General features: G+C 39.8%; 1 protein-coding gene across 2 annotated transcripts in view; it reads right to left on the bottom strand.

The window, feature by feature from the left end:
- Window positions 1-17,370, bottom strand: part of tanc1a (tetratricopeptide repeat, ankyrin repeat and coiled-coil containing 1a) — a 123,875-nt gene that overhangs the window by 61,712 nt on the left and 44,793 nt on the right. For both annotated transcript variants that reach the window (XM_036569901.1, XM_036569903.1), the window contains exon 5: window positions 1,289-1,413. In XM_036569901.1, coding sequence (XP_036425794.1) covers window positions 1,289-1,413 — 125 coding nt within the window. The remainder of the gene's footprint in view (window positions 1-1,288; window positions 1,414-17,370) is intronic.

Raw genomic sequence — 17,370 nt, 5'->3', positions numbered from 1 at the left:
CCTTTCATGTTACAGATAAAACTCATAAAACTGTCATAATATCAGGTTCAGCTCAGTTGAACCTGAACGTCGCTTTGTTCCAGCTAGTCTGTAATGCATTTCACAGCCCCTCCTGTTTAGTGAACTGTAATCTGTTCGTTTTTGGCTAATGCTAGTTTCTTTAAGTTTTCCACTGTCACAGCTGTTTAGGGGCAACAACAGGTTTGATGTAGGCCTGCTGTCCCATTCATCAGTGGACTGAGCACAAACTGTTATTGTTAAAAAAGGGTAAAACACTTCAGATTGTGTCATGGGAACTAACTGTTGTATAACTTGATGTAATGTGATCATAATAATGATAAACATTGTCATATTGCCCACCCAAATGATAAAAGAACAATTTCACTTAAACACGTCCATTGGCTTCTGTTATTTGTTTGCTTTGAGTCAATACATTTTCTGAATTTTTCTAAGTGCAGCAAAATGTGTCAAATTATTATTCATGGTACTCAACCATATGCTACAGACTGAGTTGCAGAGAGAGATTGAGTTATTTTTGTTCTTCTTATTATATAAATGTTATTTCTTTAATTGCTATTCCTTTGCATTTTTGTTCTATGAGTCAAACACCATCTTTCATTTATTTCATTTACAGTCAAAATGGCCATTAAGGTTTTCATTTACTGCATCAGGAAAAAAAATAGAAAATATACATTTAACAGAAACCAACACAAAGGCCTCAACAACTAAATATAATATAAATTTATTAGTATTTTCAGTTTTATAATTCTGCAGGGATATTCTACCTCACCTCCAAAGTTCAATCTTAGAAGGTGGTTGTATTTGTGTTGGGATCTGGACTCCTGTTCTGAGAACACCAGCAGCTTCTTTGTTTCATTTGAACAAGTTCTTTTTTGTCTATTTCCTTCTCTCAGTAAGGTCTTCTTGACAGCTACACATCCTTTCAGACCTAGAGTGCTGAGTTGTCTTCTCACAGTGGAAGGATGGACAGAAACACCTGTGGATATTTTCAGATCTGAAGCAGCTGGATTTTCACCTTTTTCTCTGAGATGAAAGCTTTAAGTCAGCGGTTAGGAACTGAGGGCCAGAGTGCATTGCTGATTAATGATTTGTCTACCCAGTCGTGCAAGGTTGTTGGGTTGCTTTCTTTATATCTTTAAATATTTTTTTGAACTCCAGCTTTGGAAACTCTTCTGAAAAATGGCTGTTTTGACTGGAAATTAAATAATTGATGGATAGTTTCTGACATTTGCACAGTACATGTGTGTTTGTGTGTGTATGAGTGTACCTGGTTTCTTTCCTCCATGGCTGTGTGTGATGAGGTGGGGATGGCGTCTCCCAGTAGGAAGCCCAGCCGTGTCATCAGTTCCTGAGCAGCAGGGGAGGAGCCAGACTTTGCTGGCGAGAGAGGATCTGTATCACACACACACACACACAAAAAACACACTTATTACACATCAAACTGTATTAGATTTACTACAGGTAGAGATACACACACCATATACATACACACACCCATACACATACACACACCCATACATATACACACCCATACACATACACACACCCATACATATACACACACTCATACACATACACACCCATTCACCTACACACACCCATACACATACACATACACATACACACACTCATACACATACACATACATATACACATACAGATACACACACCCATACATATACACACCCATACATATACACACACCCATACACATACACACACTCATACACATACACAAACCAATACACATACAGATACACACACCCATAAACATACACATACACACACCCATACACATACACACACCCATACATATACACACACTCATACACATACACACCCATTCACCTACACACACCCATACACATACACATACACACACTCATACACATACACATACAGATACACACACCCATACACATATACATACACATACACACTCATACACATACACAAACCCATACACATACACACATACATACATATACACACTAATACACATACACAAACCCATACACATACACACACCCATACATATACACACTCATACACATACACAAACCCATACACATACACACACCCGTACATATACACATATCCATTCACATACACATACACACCCATATACACACCCATACACATACACATACACACTCATACACATACACACACCCATACATATACACACACCCATACACATGCACCCACCCATAGACATACACATACAGGCACAGAAAGCGCTCTTGTGTCCCTGATTGCAAAATCCAGGGCAAGAAACTGGATTCAAGGTCCAGATTTGAAGACCTCTGACGTACAACACTACATAGGCTATAACATATAACGTCATCACCATATTAAATAAATAATTTCACCAGTATATAATATATTAGTTTCCCTACAGCTCTCATACAATGACATTCAATGCTGCCATTTGATATATTACATGTTATTTACATATAATATCCATTATCATTTGTCCCCCTACAGCACGCATTCAGTGACACATACTGTCAGTCTATATATTACATATTATATATGACATGTCATCACAAAATAACATTAGTTTTCCTATAGCACTCATGTAATGACATACAATGCTGCCATTTCTATAGACTGTATATTATTTCCAATATATAATCACCATATAACATTAGGCTATAAAGTACTCATTCACTGACAGCATGCAATGCTGGCATTCCATATACTACATATTATATATGACATGTCACCACCACACACCATTACAGCATTCATTTAATCACACATACAATGCTGTCATTCTATATAACATTATATGTTACATATAACAAGTCATAAACATATCACATTTGCTTCCATGCAGCACTCTTTTAGTGACATGCAGTGCTGTCATCCTTTATACTCCATATATGACATATCATCATCATCATCATCATATAACATTGGTTTTATTACAGCATTCATTCAATCAAACACAGTGCTGCCATTCTATGTAATATAACATGTTTTATAACATGTTGTTACCATATAACATGCGGTTAAAAGGACCCATTCATTGACATACAATACTGTCATTCTATTTGTTACATAATATATATAACATGTTTTCCTAAAGCACTCATCCAATGACATAAAATGCTCTCATTCCATAAACTATGTTATATGATGTCATCACCATATAACAGGACAGCATTAATTTAATTACACATACAATGCTGTCATTCTATGTAACATTACATGTTACATATAACGTTATTACCGTATCACATTTGTTTCCATACTGCACTCTTTTAGTGACATACAGTGCTTTCATACTACATATTCCATATTATATATGACATGTCATCACCATGTAACATTGGTTTCATTACAGCATTCATTCAATCACACACACACTGTTGTCAGTAAGAACGTTATATAAAACATACAATGTCATATATAACATTACATGTTATATAGCATGTTATTACCATATAACATGCAGTTATAAAGCACTCATTCACTTACATACAATGCTGCCAGTCTATATTACATTATGTGTTACATATAACATGTCATAAACATATCACATTTGTTTCCATAGTGCACTCTTTTAGTGACTTACAGTGCTGGCATCCTACATATTCCATGTTATATATGACATGTCATCACCATATAACATTGGTTTCATTACAGCATTCATATAATCATATACATAGTGCTGTCATTCTGTATAACGTTATATGTTTTATATAACATGTTATTACCCTATAACATGTGGTCAAAAGGACCCATTCACTGACATACAATGCTGTCAATCTACGTAACATGTCATCACCATGTAACATCAGTTTCCCCACAGCACTCATTCAATGACACATGCAACACTGTCATTCTTTCAAACATTACATTTCATATATATAACATGTCATTATCATCATCACTACAGCATTCATTCAGAGACATACAGTGCCATCATTCCATGACTGGAACCATCCTAGTCTTTTAAGCTGAACTCACCCAGTTATCCCAGCAGCTACAGTAGCTTGCTCCTCTCCTCCCTCTGTTTCTTTCTCAATTGCTCGCTCTCACTGCTCTCTCAATCGCAGTCCCTCCCTCCCTTGCTCGCTCGCTCCCTCTGCCTCCCCTGCGATCGCTCTGCGTTCTCCCTTTCAGCTCTCCCCACACCTCTCACGCCCTCCCTCTCTCTCTCTCTCTCTTTCTAGCCCTCTCTCTCCCTCCTTTACTCAAGCTCTCTCTTTTTCTCTCTCTTGCTGTCTCTCGTCCTGCCCTGTCTATGCAGCTTAGGTCCAGCCGGATTAGCGATGCAGTGGCTATGATAACACGGAGTCCAGCTATGCACCTAGACCAGCCCTCAGTGTGTGCGCGCGCGTGTGTCTTTGCCTCTCACGACGAGAAGACGGGCTCTGAATCTGAATGAGCAGTAATCTGGTTCACTGCAGTCACACTCACACACATACACACCCCCTCGCTGCCCCCTATAACCTCACACTGGTTGCATATCTGCTGAGCAACAGCTCTGTGTACAGAAGAGGCAGCTACACAGGAAACAGCACAATGTGCTGTACATATATACTGTATTGTCAGTATGTATACAGTACTGGGCAAAAGTCTGAGACCAACCTCTTTCATTCATTTCATCTGCAGTCAAAACAGTGATTAAGTACAGGTTATCAATTATTCAGGAGATATTTCTTATATCCGATTAGACATAAGACATATAGATGTGTAAACGCAAACGCAAGGAGATAGCCAAAGAAAAACGTAAAAAAGGGGAGTTTCTAAAACTGGAGTTAAAATGATTAAAAGATACAGAGAAACGGGACTCTCAACAACTGTGAAAGGACCTGGTAGGCCAACAAATCTGTCCCCGTCAGATAAACAGCCTTTATCTTTGATATAGAGGAGAAAATCAAGCTTAAAAAATCAAGTGTTTCTGCCAATCCTTCCATGGGGAGAACGCTATGCGTCTGAAAGGATGTGTAGTTGTCGTTAAGCTGTCACAAAAGCTACGTTCACACAGCAGGTAAAAGTGAGCCAAATCTGATTTTCTCAAAAAATCTGATATTTTTGTTTGGCTGTTCACATCATCTTTTAAATGTGATCTGTATGCGACATCAGTCTGAACAGATCAGCTCCTAAACTGACCCGCATGCATAAAAGAACAGTGCTTCACGTTGATTCACGTGGCTCATCCAGAGGTAAACAATCACAACTGCCAGCGAACACCAGTCACTCCCGGAGGGTTCAGTTTCATCTTCGCCAGCATCACAGGAGCCATCATGAGGCTTCATTGACTGACCCCAGAAAGCGCTCGAGCTTGCCATAAAAAGGGCACGGTCACTTCTTTGATTTGTGTCCTCGGATTCTTTAAACTTTGCTTTCAGGCTTTTAATCATTCTTTGATGCTACAGTTTTATTTTTTTGTACAGAAACATCAGCCTTAAAGTTTATGACTCTCAACAGCGTGAAATTATGATTGACATAAAACTCACATGAATTCCGATCTGGCTGTTCAGACTGAGCTGCATTGCTGCAGATCAGATATGTAGAGGATTTCAGTACCACATATGAAAGCATCTCAAATGAATGAAGAAAAAGATCGGATTTGGGTCACTTTTACCTGCTGTGTGAACAAAGCCTAAGACAAGAAAAGAAAAAAAATGTGAGCCAAAGAAGCTGCTGGTGTTCTCAGAACAATTGACTGACCAGAGATCCCAGAGTCCAGACCTCAACATCACTGAATGTGTTTGGGGCTACTTGGATATTGGGAAACAGAAAATGTAACCAACTTCTAATACTGAACTTCGAAGGTGTGGAAAAATATCTCTGTAGGTTTCTTTGAGAAATTGAAAGCAGGTCTCCTGAAAAAAAATCTGGTATATATTTATATATCTCGCTGTTGTTAGAAGAAAACCTCGTATTTCCATTTTTGACAGTTTTTGTCATAATTTCAAAAAGCCTGTTGGTCTTTAAATTGTGTGTAAATTTCATGATGAATGGACTAAAAGAAATGACCCAAAATTACTTGGAAAAAAGTCTGGTTCCAGTGACTTACATTAAAAGTAAAGTAGGTTTTTTCCTTCTCTTGTAAAGTTACCATTTTGGAGATATGAGGTCTTCTTTTGACAACAGCGATATATATATATATATATATATATATATATATATATATATATATATATATATATATATATATATATATATATATATACATACACACACACAGCATGACATATTTACACAATTACAATAATGTAAATGTGTGGTGTGGGTGTGTGAAAAATGGTCTGCCCCCTGGAGAATAGTGGGGCATCGGGCCACAATACATTAACATTCTGCACACACTATGAGCCATCTCTCTCTCTCTCTCTCTCTCTCTCTCTCTCTCTCACACACACACACACACACACTCTCGCACTCTCCATCTCTCGCCTGTTAACATCCCATTCCATCAATCAGGCTTTACACACCACCTCGGTCCATCATTTATTGATGCTGCTGGCTGGCTTTGTGCAGTTTTAAACCGACAGCGGAGTGTGATACCTGCCTCAAGGCCGATCCAGAATGAAGTTGCATTTATTCACATTTATTTAAGGTAAAGCTAAGCAATGGTGCGCCATATGTGCTGTGTTGTAGTAATCTTTACATGCAAACACTGAATCGCTTATTCTGCTTCTCTCAAAATTGATAGATTATTAATCAATGTTGAACTAACTTGAATGGATTTGCAAGTCTTAACACTAATTTCACTTGTGTGTGCAGAGCGCTGTATCAGTGGGGATAGTTTCTGAATGCATGTGGACACTGTGCCCCACAGCTTACATGCTACTCTGTTTCTTTTGAAATTGAACGGTAAAATTATTGATGAATTAACTCAAATGGACTTGGTCAGCTCTGTAAGAGCATGTGGCTCTTTTAATGTCCTGTTGCGGCTCCACAGCAGAACTAGATTTGTAGGTAAAAATAAAATAATCCTCCTTTACAGTAAAATAAAGCTCTTCCAGTCGTTCTAACACAGTTTAACAATAAATGGTTTTAAAGGCTGGAGTTAATGTAGAACTGCTAATTCACCATTTAACCCTGAAGGTTGGTGCGCAGACTGCTGGTCACCATAGCAACGCAGAAAACAGTCTCGTCTAGCTGGTAGCTAACAAAACGGCAAAGAGAAAGATTTAAGAGGAACATCGATAATTTGGAGATGAATTGACTTATTCGCATTTATAATCACTCCAGCTGGTTTCCTGATACGTCTAATCTGCAATGAGAAACTGTCAAACACCAGAAAGTCGCAAAGCTGAAGTCAGTTTCTCATTCGCCAGCTTCTTGTTTGAATTTTTCCATTCCACTTTAAATGGTGCAGCAGTTACATTCTGGTGCCTCAGGGACCATTTAAGGTGTAACGGGAAAATTCAAACAAGAAGCTGGAGAATGAGAAGATGACTTTAGCGTCATAAAAAGTTGAACGTTAAGAAACATTTTACAAGACATTTTTCTACTTCTGCACAAAAAGTTTCCTGCCGGAGATGCGAGAAGTAAGTCTGTGTTTTCGTTTATGTTTTTAAGCTTATACTGGTACATCAGCACATACTGAGACATATTTAGAGCCAAGATGGTAAAAAAGATATAAAATGTTGTGGCTCCGAAGGTGGTTTGATTTTTGTTGAAAGGACAAAATGGCTCTTCTTAACATTTGGGTTGTCGACCTCTGTACTAGTGAGAAGAGTTTCTGAATGGATTTGAACAGGGGGGGGGCTCAGCTTACATGCTAGAACTGCATCTTTACTCTGCTTTAATCTTGAAACTGATCAATAAACTGCTCAGTGTTAAATTCGGACATATGGTCAGCTCTGTAACAGCCGCGTGTATAAGCGGGAATACTTCCTGACTGCATTTGGACAGTGTGTACCCAGCTTACTGCTTCTCTTGGAATCAAACAACAAAGTTATTAATGAATGAACTCAAATGGAATTGGTCACTGGGTAGTGATTTTACTAGTGATGCACAGACATTTCAGCCACTGAAAAGTTTAGGCCAGAAATGATCTAAAGGGGCACTTTTGGTTTTCAGTGGAAAGAAAAAAAAGGCCAAAGAAAAAAAGCAAAAGATTAAACTTTTCTACAATGAAGTGTCAAAGACTAACACTTCTCAAAAAATGTGAAGGATAATGAAAAAGAAAAATAGGAATTAAAAATATTGTTTGTTTCCTTCACTCTCCTACACTGGTCAGCACAGACACATTCAAACAGTTTGAGCTGCAGCAGATAAACAGTGAAACACAAACACAGCCTGCTGTATCTGCATCTTTAGCCTACATGCTTTTAAGCATTAACTGATTTAATACATTTTTAATGGAAATCATATAAATAATACTGAGGAACTGAACATCTTTTGGTAATAAACCTTTTTACTTCTGGTCATGAAAGTGGTTACTGTAAACATGTGCATTTGTTAGATCCAGCAGAGGTTCCTGGCTGTTTCTTCTCTAAATGGCGAACACTAAAGTGACTGCAGTAATTTCTGACTGCTAGGCAGGAGCTCAAAACCACATTCATGTGCATTACATGTAAAAAAAAAACTAAATGTTTTTTGTCATATTCATGGAAGCACTAAGGAATTTAGCTTTAGATGCCTTTTGGAAACCAAATGTTTCCAAATATTACATTTTTATAATTCAACAACTTTTAAATTGTTATATTATTTAGCAAGGTGTGTAATAATAAATGAATCCTCTAGTTCTCTGTTCATACTCTTTCCCAACATGCTGTTTCTTGCCTTTGAAGCATCAACAGCATTATTATACCAATTCAAAAGCATTAATAAAACAGCAAAGCGTATATAAAAGACCTCTTTCAGTTTTAGGTGAGCGTGTCATCAATTTTGGCTTCGGTCAGGAATTTTTATTTCGGTGCATCACTGCATTTTATTAGTGTACAGTGGGTTGCATCAATCACATACAGATCTGGGCAGCTCTGTAACATTCAGTGATTTTACTGTGCACAAAGGGTTGTATCAGGAGGAAACAGTTTCTGAATGTATTTGGACAGTCAATGCCACAGCTTAGCCTGCCTGTGACAAATCTATTCATAACATAATGTTGAATTTGAAATAGACCCTGTCAGCTCTGTAAGACACAGTGATTTTAATGTGTACAGAGGGTTGTATTGGTGGGAATAGTTTCTGAATGCTTTTGGACAGTGTGTAGCACAGCTTACACAGTAGAATTATACAGCTTTTCTCTCTCTGTTAAAATTGATCCGTAAAATTATTAGTGCTGAAGGAATTAAAATAGGCTTGGTCAGCTGGATAAAGTATAGTGATTCTACATGCTAGCGGTGTATCGTTTTTCTGCCTTTCTGAAAGCTGATCAGCAAAATCATCACCATGTTGAATTCACTCTAATAGACTTGGTCAGTTCTGAAACAGTCTTTACAGTGCACAGGTTTGTATTAGCGGACACAGTTTCTGAATGCACTTTTGGACAGTGAGTGCCACGGTGTACATGGTAGAAATATAATGCTGAAACTGACCAATAAAATCAACAATGCTGAATTAACTCAAACAGATTTGGTCAGCTCCGTCACACTCCGCGATTTTACTGCGCACAAAGCGTTGTATTAGCGGGAGCAGCTTCTGAATGCATTTGGACAGTGAGTGCCATAACTTCCATGTTATAAGTTTATAATTCATTCTGCTTCTCGTAAAAACTGATCAGTAAAATCATCAGTTCTGAATTAGCTCAAATAGACTTGGTCAGTTCTGTAACAGTCAGTGATTTTATTGTGTACAGAGGGGTATATCAGTGAAAATAGTTTCTGAAAGCATTCAGACAGTGAGTGGCACAGTTTACAGCTTATAAGTGCACTTCTCTTGACCTTGATCAGTAAAACCATCAATAACGAATTAACTCTAATGAACTTGGTCAGTTCTGTAACTCTCATTTTCTCTGCTTTGATTATGTACAGAGGGTCTAATCCTTGGGAATAGTTCCTGAATATATTTGTACAGTGAGTGCCACAACTTTGGTGCCAGCTCTCTGCAGATTTCCACTTTCTCCCGTTTATCTGCGCCTGCCAGAAGAAACGGACCCCCCACAGAGCCCCTGCGTTTCTTTCCTCTCGCTAAGGCCATATGTTTCCCACACATACATCCACATACAGAGCTGGATGTTTGCTTTGTCTTCGCAGGGCAACTAATGCAGCAGTCATGCTGGCACATTTTCAGTGGACAAAACTCAAAATCCTCACACAAAACATCATCATTAAATAACAATACAGGAAGACGGACTGCTAGTTTTGGCACACGGACGTCCTACATACATACACACAATCTGTGCAGTATATGCAACGCATCACTCTTCATAAACACTCGTCCTTTTTGTTCATCCACTGCTCATCCATCCCTCCTTTCCTTTCCCTCCATCATCTCTCCTGGCTTGTTTTCTCATCTCCCATCTTGCTCTGCTAGCATGGTGCCTGTTGTGTTTTTTCCCTCTTCCAAACGCTGCAATCTATTTGCATGCTAAAAAGCTCTCGGCTACCCTCTCCTCCCCCTTTCCACACCTCCATTCTCCGTCCCTCTCTCCATCTCTTCCTCTCTCCTGATTGTGCCATCGCTCCTTCAGATGCAAGAGGACAAAAACCAGAAGAGAAATAAATAAGCTTGTCTGTTTTTTTGGGAGGTGAACAGCAGGTAAGGGCTTGAACGAAGGACAGAAAGAGGACAGCATGGTAGACAGTCAGTAAGAAAAAAAAAAGATTTAGAGATATCTGAAAAATTTTGAACCTATCAAAGGATTTCTCTGTAATGTTTGGTGTCTGATGAGAAAGAGCGAGACAGAAGGAAGGAGAAGGAAAGTAATAAAGTGGCGGAACAAAGCCAAGAGATTGAGGGAGAGAGAGAGAGAGAGGCAGTCTGGAGGCATGCAGGGACATCTGTTATCACAGGATCTGTGTCCAGGAGAAACGAGCTAATGCTATCTGCTTGCTAACAGGAGTGCCATTCTACTGCTCAGTCTTCTTAGCAGTAAACAGCAAAGAATCCTCCTTAACTATCTAAGATATACATGCTCTCTACTCAAGAACCCATCATTTCTATTCCTTCTTTGAGTAAAGCACACACTTTTTTATGGTTCTAGAAGAAGACCCCCTAAATGGGCCCATCATTAACCTCAGTTAGACGAGGCCTCTTCCAGCCTTGTCTCTGATGCAGAGCATACAGAAGAAATAACGGCTTCTAACTGACCAAGACTGATGCATTAAGAACATCTTCTATCTCAAGGTTTCTCCACTAGCTCAGTGTATCCTTTCATCAGCATGGATCTTCCCCAGCTTCAACAGGCCATGATCAGCAGCAGTGAATGCTAACGGACAAGGTGAGCCACTTCAAATCAGGCTCTTTACAAAGGCAGGATAACTAGAGTATGTTAAAAGCGTCTCCTCCAAAAGCACTTGGGTTCTAAGAGTACAGCAGACGTTCTCTCTTGGGTTTCAGACTTTGAAGATATTAAAACCTTTCACTGCGTGGCTCCTGAGTGGCACGATGCCTTGAGAAGCTGAGTCCTTGAAGCATGCGCACTCTCGGCCCTTCCAGATGGGAGGTAAGTCAGTGGGATATGAGGACAGCCTTACAAGGATTGGCAAATTTGACACGTCTAAATTAGGCGAAGGATGACATCCGACGAGAAGATTTCTTAAGAAAGTTCTAGGGTTGTGGAAAGTAGACACCAGGGGAAAAATACATCATGTTACATTATCACGATACACAGGATTTTCTTTTTCTGAGGTAAAAATTGGGACAGTAGTGCCATATTTAAGAAATGATCCGTCACTTGCTATGGACAGTCCAATGAAAGCAAATTCTCTTTCTAAATGGCCATTTAAAAGCATGTAAATGTTGCCCTCTGTCCCTCACAAAAAATAAAAACAGTAGCAATGGTAGAGTCGCACACTTAGTCAACTGTGAATCATACTTGCAATGTGAATATGTCTCCAAATCAGTGGACAGCCACACATTTGGATAACATTAAAGCTGAGATTTTTTTTTTTATGCAACAAATTGGTATGCGACAAATTAAACGCGATGCTATATTTTGCCGTAAGTGTATAGGCCTACTTAGCAATTCATCAAACATACAGTTACAGATCAGCAGAAATAGAAATGTCCATGCCATTGTACTTTAATTTGATAAGACCTTTCAGATCTCTTTAATTAAGAAGAAAAGAGCTGGCTGTTATCTACAGTGACAGGGCATAATAATAAAACTGCCATCCAACCTGATGATGGTTATTGCACATCTCACAAATCACCAGCTAAAAGGAATAATAACAGGCCATGTAAACGGTGTTATCAACGAATGGCACTGACAAAAGGTTAAAGTGGAGTCTCGCTGGCACTAAGTGTCTTTCCCCCTTTCGGTACTTGGAGAAACATAGTAAACTTGATGCATATGACAGTCATCATGATGCATAATAGGCCTATTACTGTGTGTGTATATATAACAAGATTAAGAAAGAGAATCAGTTGAGAGGGAGCTGGACTTCTATGTTTATGCAGAGTACAACACTATTGGTCCAGTCAATAAACTGTTATGATTACCAACCCAGATCATTAAGCTGGTTTCCATTTTCTTTGGCCATTGAAGTGAACCCATAGGCCGTGGGCTAGCGCCCGCTGGACAAGCGTGGCCGTTTTACAGCAACAAGTCAAACTTTTCCGCTGCAAAATGACAAGTAAATTACAGCCTTGTCGATCCAGGGTTTATTTTTGCATCTAATGGTAGAAACACACATGGCGAGGCAGGAGGAGCGGTCGATGAGGCTGTGAGAAAAGATTCGGCATTAATAAGGAACGTTCAGTGGGAATTTAACAGGCTCGTGATGAAGGAACAGTGCTGTGTAAATCATTAGTACTCATTAGAACTGAATCATCGAGATTGCGCTCGCAGAAGAGCAGCGGAAAATACCGGTCACTGCTCAGAGCAAAATGACACTGAATGTTGCCATAGCGATATGTCTGCTCCTCTAGAAAAAAAAACATGGGAAAAAGCAGACTCATATGCATTATTGCTGTAAATATTAAGACAGAAATCGCCCACATCTGAAAACTGCAGTCTCTAGTCCAAAACTGCTCTGGTTTGAAACTTTATCTCCAATAGCAGCCATGATAACACTGCAGTAAGCAAAGGCTTACAAAAGAAGCGGAATCATCCCAGCTATGTAGCTGCCATTCATAACTGAACAAATCACTCGCTATTTATAGCAAAAGAACATGAGAACACAACAAAAAGGCCTGGCATTTATGGGAAATGTTCCTGTGATTCAAACATAATTACACTGTATTTCAAAGCGAACTGAAACACAGTTGAGTCCTGATTGTCTTATTCTCTTCTCCGATTAGAGATATTAAAAAGCTCCAGCATCACTGATGACATCACAGAGGTGTTTTCCCTCAACTGGGGGGCCTCATATTGTTTCTGAGACAGCAAACTGAGAGGATGTATTTGATGTATCCATGCTAGGCCAACAAATATGTTCTTTCATAGCAACTGCTGTGAGGCTGGACAAGCTTTACAGAATGTTGGCAAATATCCCATTAAAGGGCTGAGAGTGGCGTTCGCCCTGTTGCCAAGAGATGGTGAGTTTGATCCCCGGTGATGCCGCAGCTATCCACGACTGGAAGTCCAAGAGAGAGCAACCGGCCTCTTCCTTTCTCTTCGTCACTCAGCAGAATGCTAGAGTTCTCCTCCAAGCATGTTGACTTCATTTGTCTCAGACACATGCTAGCATACACTTTCATTCACCCTCTCAGCTCGGTATCAGTGGTGTAACTACTGGGGGAACAAGAGGACCCTTTGGACTAGGACCGTTTGTACTATGGCACGTGGGGGGCTAAGACCCAGGCCACCTAAAACCTTTACTGGGCCCCTCATGTAGATACTGATACAATTGGGCAGCCATGACTCACAGAAACAGGGTCTTAACAACATACACTCTATGGACAAAAGTATTGGGACACCTACACATTACACCCATAGGAGCTTTTATGACATCCCATTCTAAATCCATAGGCATTAATATGGAGTTGGTCCCCCCTTTGTGGCTATACAGCTTCCCCTCTTCTGAGAAGCTTTCTACGAGATGTTAGAGTGTGTCTGTGGGAAATGTTGCCCATTCATCCACAAGAGCATTTGTGAGGTCAGACACTGATGTTGGACGAGAGGGCCTGGCTCACAATCTCCGCTCTAGTTCATCCCAAAAGTGTTTGATGGGGTTGAGGTCAGGACTCTGTGAGGGCCAGTCAAGTTCTTTCACACCAAACTCACCCAGCCGTGCCTTTATGGACTTTATGCACTGGGGCTCAGTCATGCTGGAACAGAAAAGGTTCTTCCCTAATCTGTTCCCACAAAGTTGGAAGCGTACAATTGCCCAAAATGTCTAAGTGCTGAAGCATTAAGATTTCCCTTCACTGGAACTAAGGGTTCTAGACCAACCCCTGAAAAACAGCCCCATAGCATCATCCCTCCTCCACCAAACTTTACAGTTGCCACAAGGTCAGGCAGGTAATGTTCTCCTGGCATTCGCCAAACCCAGACTTGTCCATCAGACTGCCAGATAAATCAGCATGATTCGTCACCCACAGAATACGTTTTCACTGCTCCAGAGTCCAGTGGCAGCGTGCTTTACATCTCTCTGATGTCTGCTTATTTTCCTCTTATTCGGATTGCATCTCATCCATGGTTTTAAACGGATCTTTACCAACCTGCAGCATGACATATCTATTATTTATAATTCTAAAATCTTAAATAGGTAGTCTACCGAGAACATTTAGATGCTAGTGAATAGATTGGCATGACTTAAGAACATTAATTTGTTTGAGACAACAATAGCAAATAAATGGGCAAATCATCATTTTCTACTAATAGAAATTAATTAATGTGGGGGGGGGGCATTTATTTTTTTAAGTTCCTAGATACACCTCTGCTTGGCAGCATCATGTGATGGGGAAAACTAGCTAGTGGCTGTAAGTGGCTATGAGAAAACTGAGTACAAACCCAAAATATAAAAGAAAGTGCATTATTCATTTCAACAGATGATTATTTTGTAGTTGTGTGGAAGGTAACACACAGGCTAGATCTGGAGCTATTTTTCCACCAAATTAACATCAGCATGGTGGCAAATATATCGTCATTTCAAACTTGTCTAGTTTTGGTTAGCAGCAGCAACACAATGCAGCTCAGTAGTGTGGCGTTTTAAACTGTGTAGTAATGTGGCCATTACAATACATTATGTAGAGTCCCTAAATAAAGACTGCTACAAGTCTTTATTCAGTTTAATGAGATTTCTGTCAATGTTCCATAAAGCTTGTCCAATCTTGCAGCAGCCGCTATAACAGAACACAGTTGTGGGTGGAACACGGTTAGGTCAATTTTGCATTGGACAGTACTCTAATGTGCTCCACAGACTGCCTTTCAAGGCAAGACAGATCACAGATCACATCAATATAGGTGACTGGTATCTATGAAAAAACACTCAGAATCCAATTGTCATTGCACTTTGACCCACACAGAACATTAAGGTGATTGGGAGGGCATTTTTTGAGGCAGGCTGTAGTTCCACATATGTGTGAAGGGTAATGGGAGGAAGAGCCAAAATAGAAAATGATAAAAAGGGTTTCAACAGCTGTGATAGCAGCTGCTGTCAGCGTGATGAATCTGCAGCTGGAAATCACAGACAGCGGGCTTACCTTTCCCCTGATGCAGGACTAATTAGTCAAACTAAAGATGACGAGAGAGAGAGAGAGTGAGAGAGAGAGAGAAAGAGAGAGCAGTCCACTCTTCCACCAGTACCAGGGACCTACCTCAGAGGATTTGCCATTGCTCATTGCTAACCACACGGTGGGAAATGACAGAAGTATGATTGCTTTATAATACTGATTTGCCTTGCCTGCAAACCTAAATGATGGTATGTAATTTCATGAAATAACAGCACAGGCAGCAGGACTGCCTGAAATAGGACTGGAGACTCTGAAGTCTCGATCCAAAAGCAACATAACCATTGTAGAATGCATGTCCATATGGATGTGCACATATGGATGCATGTCCATATCTGTATGTGCATGCATGAGTGTGTATGTTTGTTCATGTATGTGCAGTACTGTGTAAAGGTCTTGGGGCATCTCAGTAAATGATATGTAAAGTCGTTTATCTGGCCAAATAAACAAACGAACAATACATTGTGACTTCATGTGTGTCAATGTGTTGGCAAAATCATTTCCAAAGCTCTCCTTGAGGAAGTCCAGAATTTACAGTTGCTGTTAAGACAAGACAAATATAGCCAATGTATTTACCAAAATGATCAGTGAACCTACATTTTTATATGCAGTGATAACAACAGTAACAACAGTAAAATAATGGTAAATCTGAAAAAAAACCTTTATTTGGTGACTATTTTATAAAGCCCTGCGTGCACCTCTCTGCCATAAATGGATTAAAAAAAGTTTTTGGGCTCTCCATGTGTAAATGACAAGGCTAAAAGAAACTGATATTGAATGACCGTGACCTTTGATCCCTCAGACGGCACTGCATTAAAAACCGACATGCTTCTGTGATGAATATAACCACATGGGCTTCCCAATATTTAGGAAAACCCTAGTTAGTAAACACAGTTTGTCACTGCACCTATAAATGCAAGTTAAGACTTTACTACAAAAAGTGGAACATCCGGAAACGCCACCGACTTCTCTGGGCTAGAGCTTATCTCAGATGGGCGGACACAAAGTGGAAACATATGCTGCGCTCTAATGAGCCTACTTTTCAAATTGTTTTTAGAAATAATTGACGTTGTGTTCTCCGGGCCAAAGAGGAAGAGGACCATCCTGACTGTTACCAATGCAAAGTTAAAAAGCTAGCATCTGTCTTGGTATGGGGGTTATTTAGTGCCAATGGCATGGATAGCCCCATTAATACTGAGGGGTACATGCACATTTTGGAGCAACATATGCTGCCATCTAGAAGATGATGTGCATGTTTAAACACATTCTGCACGTTACAGCAGCGCGTCTTCACAGTAAGGTGCTAGACTGGCCTGCCTGCAGTCCAGACCTGTCTCCCATTGCAAACGTGTGGTGCATTATGAAATATAACATATGACAACATAGGCCCCAGACTGTGAAGCAGCTGAAGTGTAATATCAAGCAAGAATAGGAATAATTACACTTTCACAACTGCAACAATTGGTGTCCTCAGTTCCCAAACAATTACTGAATGTTGTTAAAAGAAAAGGCGATGAAACACAGTGGTAAACATGTCCCTGTCCCGAAGTTCTTTAGCATTTACACTACAAATGCTATATTGTCATATGAGTCCTCAAC

This window comes from Colossoma macropomum, unplaced genomic scaffold (genome assembly GCF_904425465.1).
Source record: "Colossoma macropomum unplaced genomic scaffold, Colossoma_macropomum, whole genome shotgun sequence".
Classification (NCBI taxonomy): Eukaryota; Metazoa; Chordata; class Actinopteri; order Characiformes; family Serrasalmidae; genus Colossoma; species Colossoma macropomum.
The sequence above is the reverse complement of the archived record's forward strand: the minus strand, read 5'-3'. Positions and strand labels throughout refer to the sequence as shown.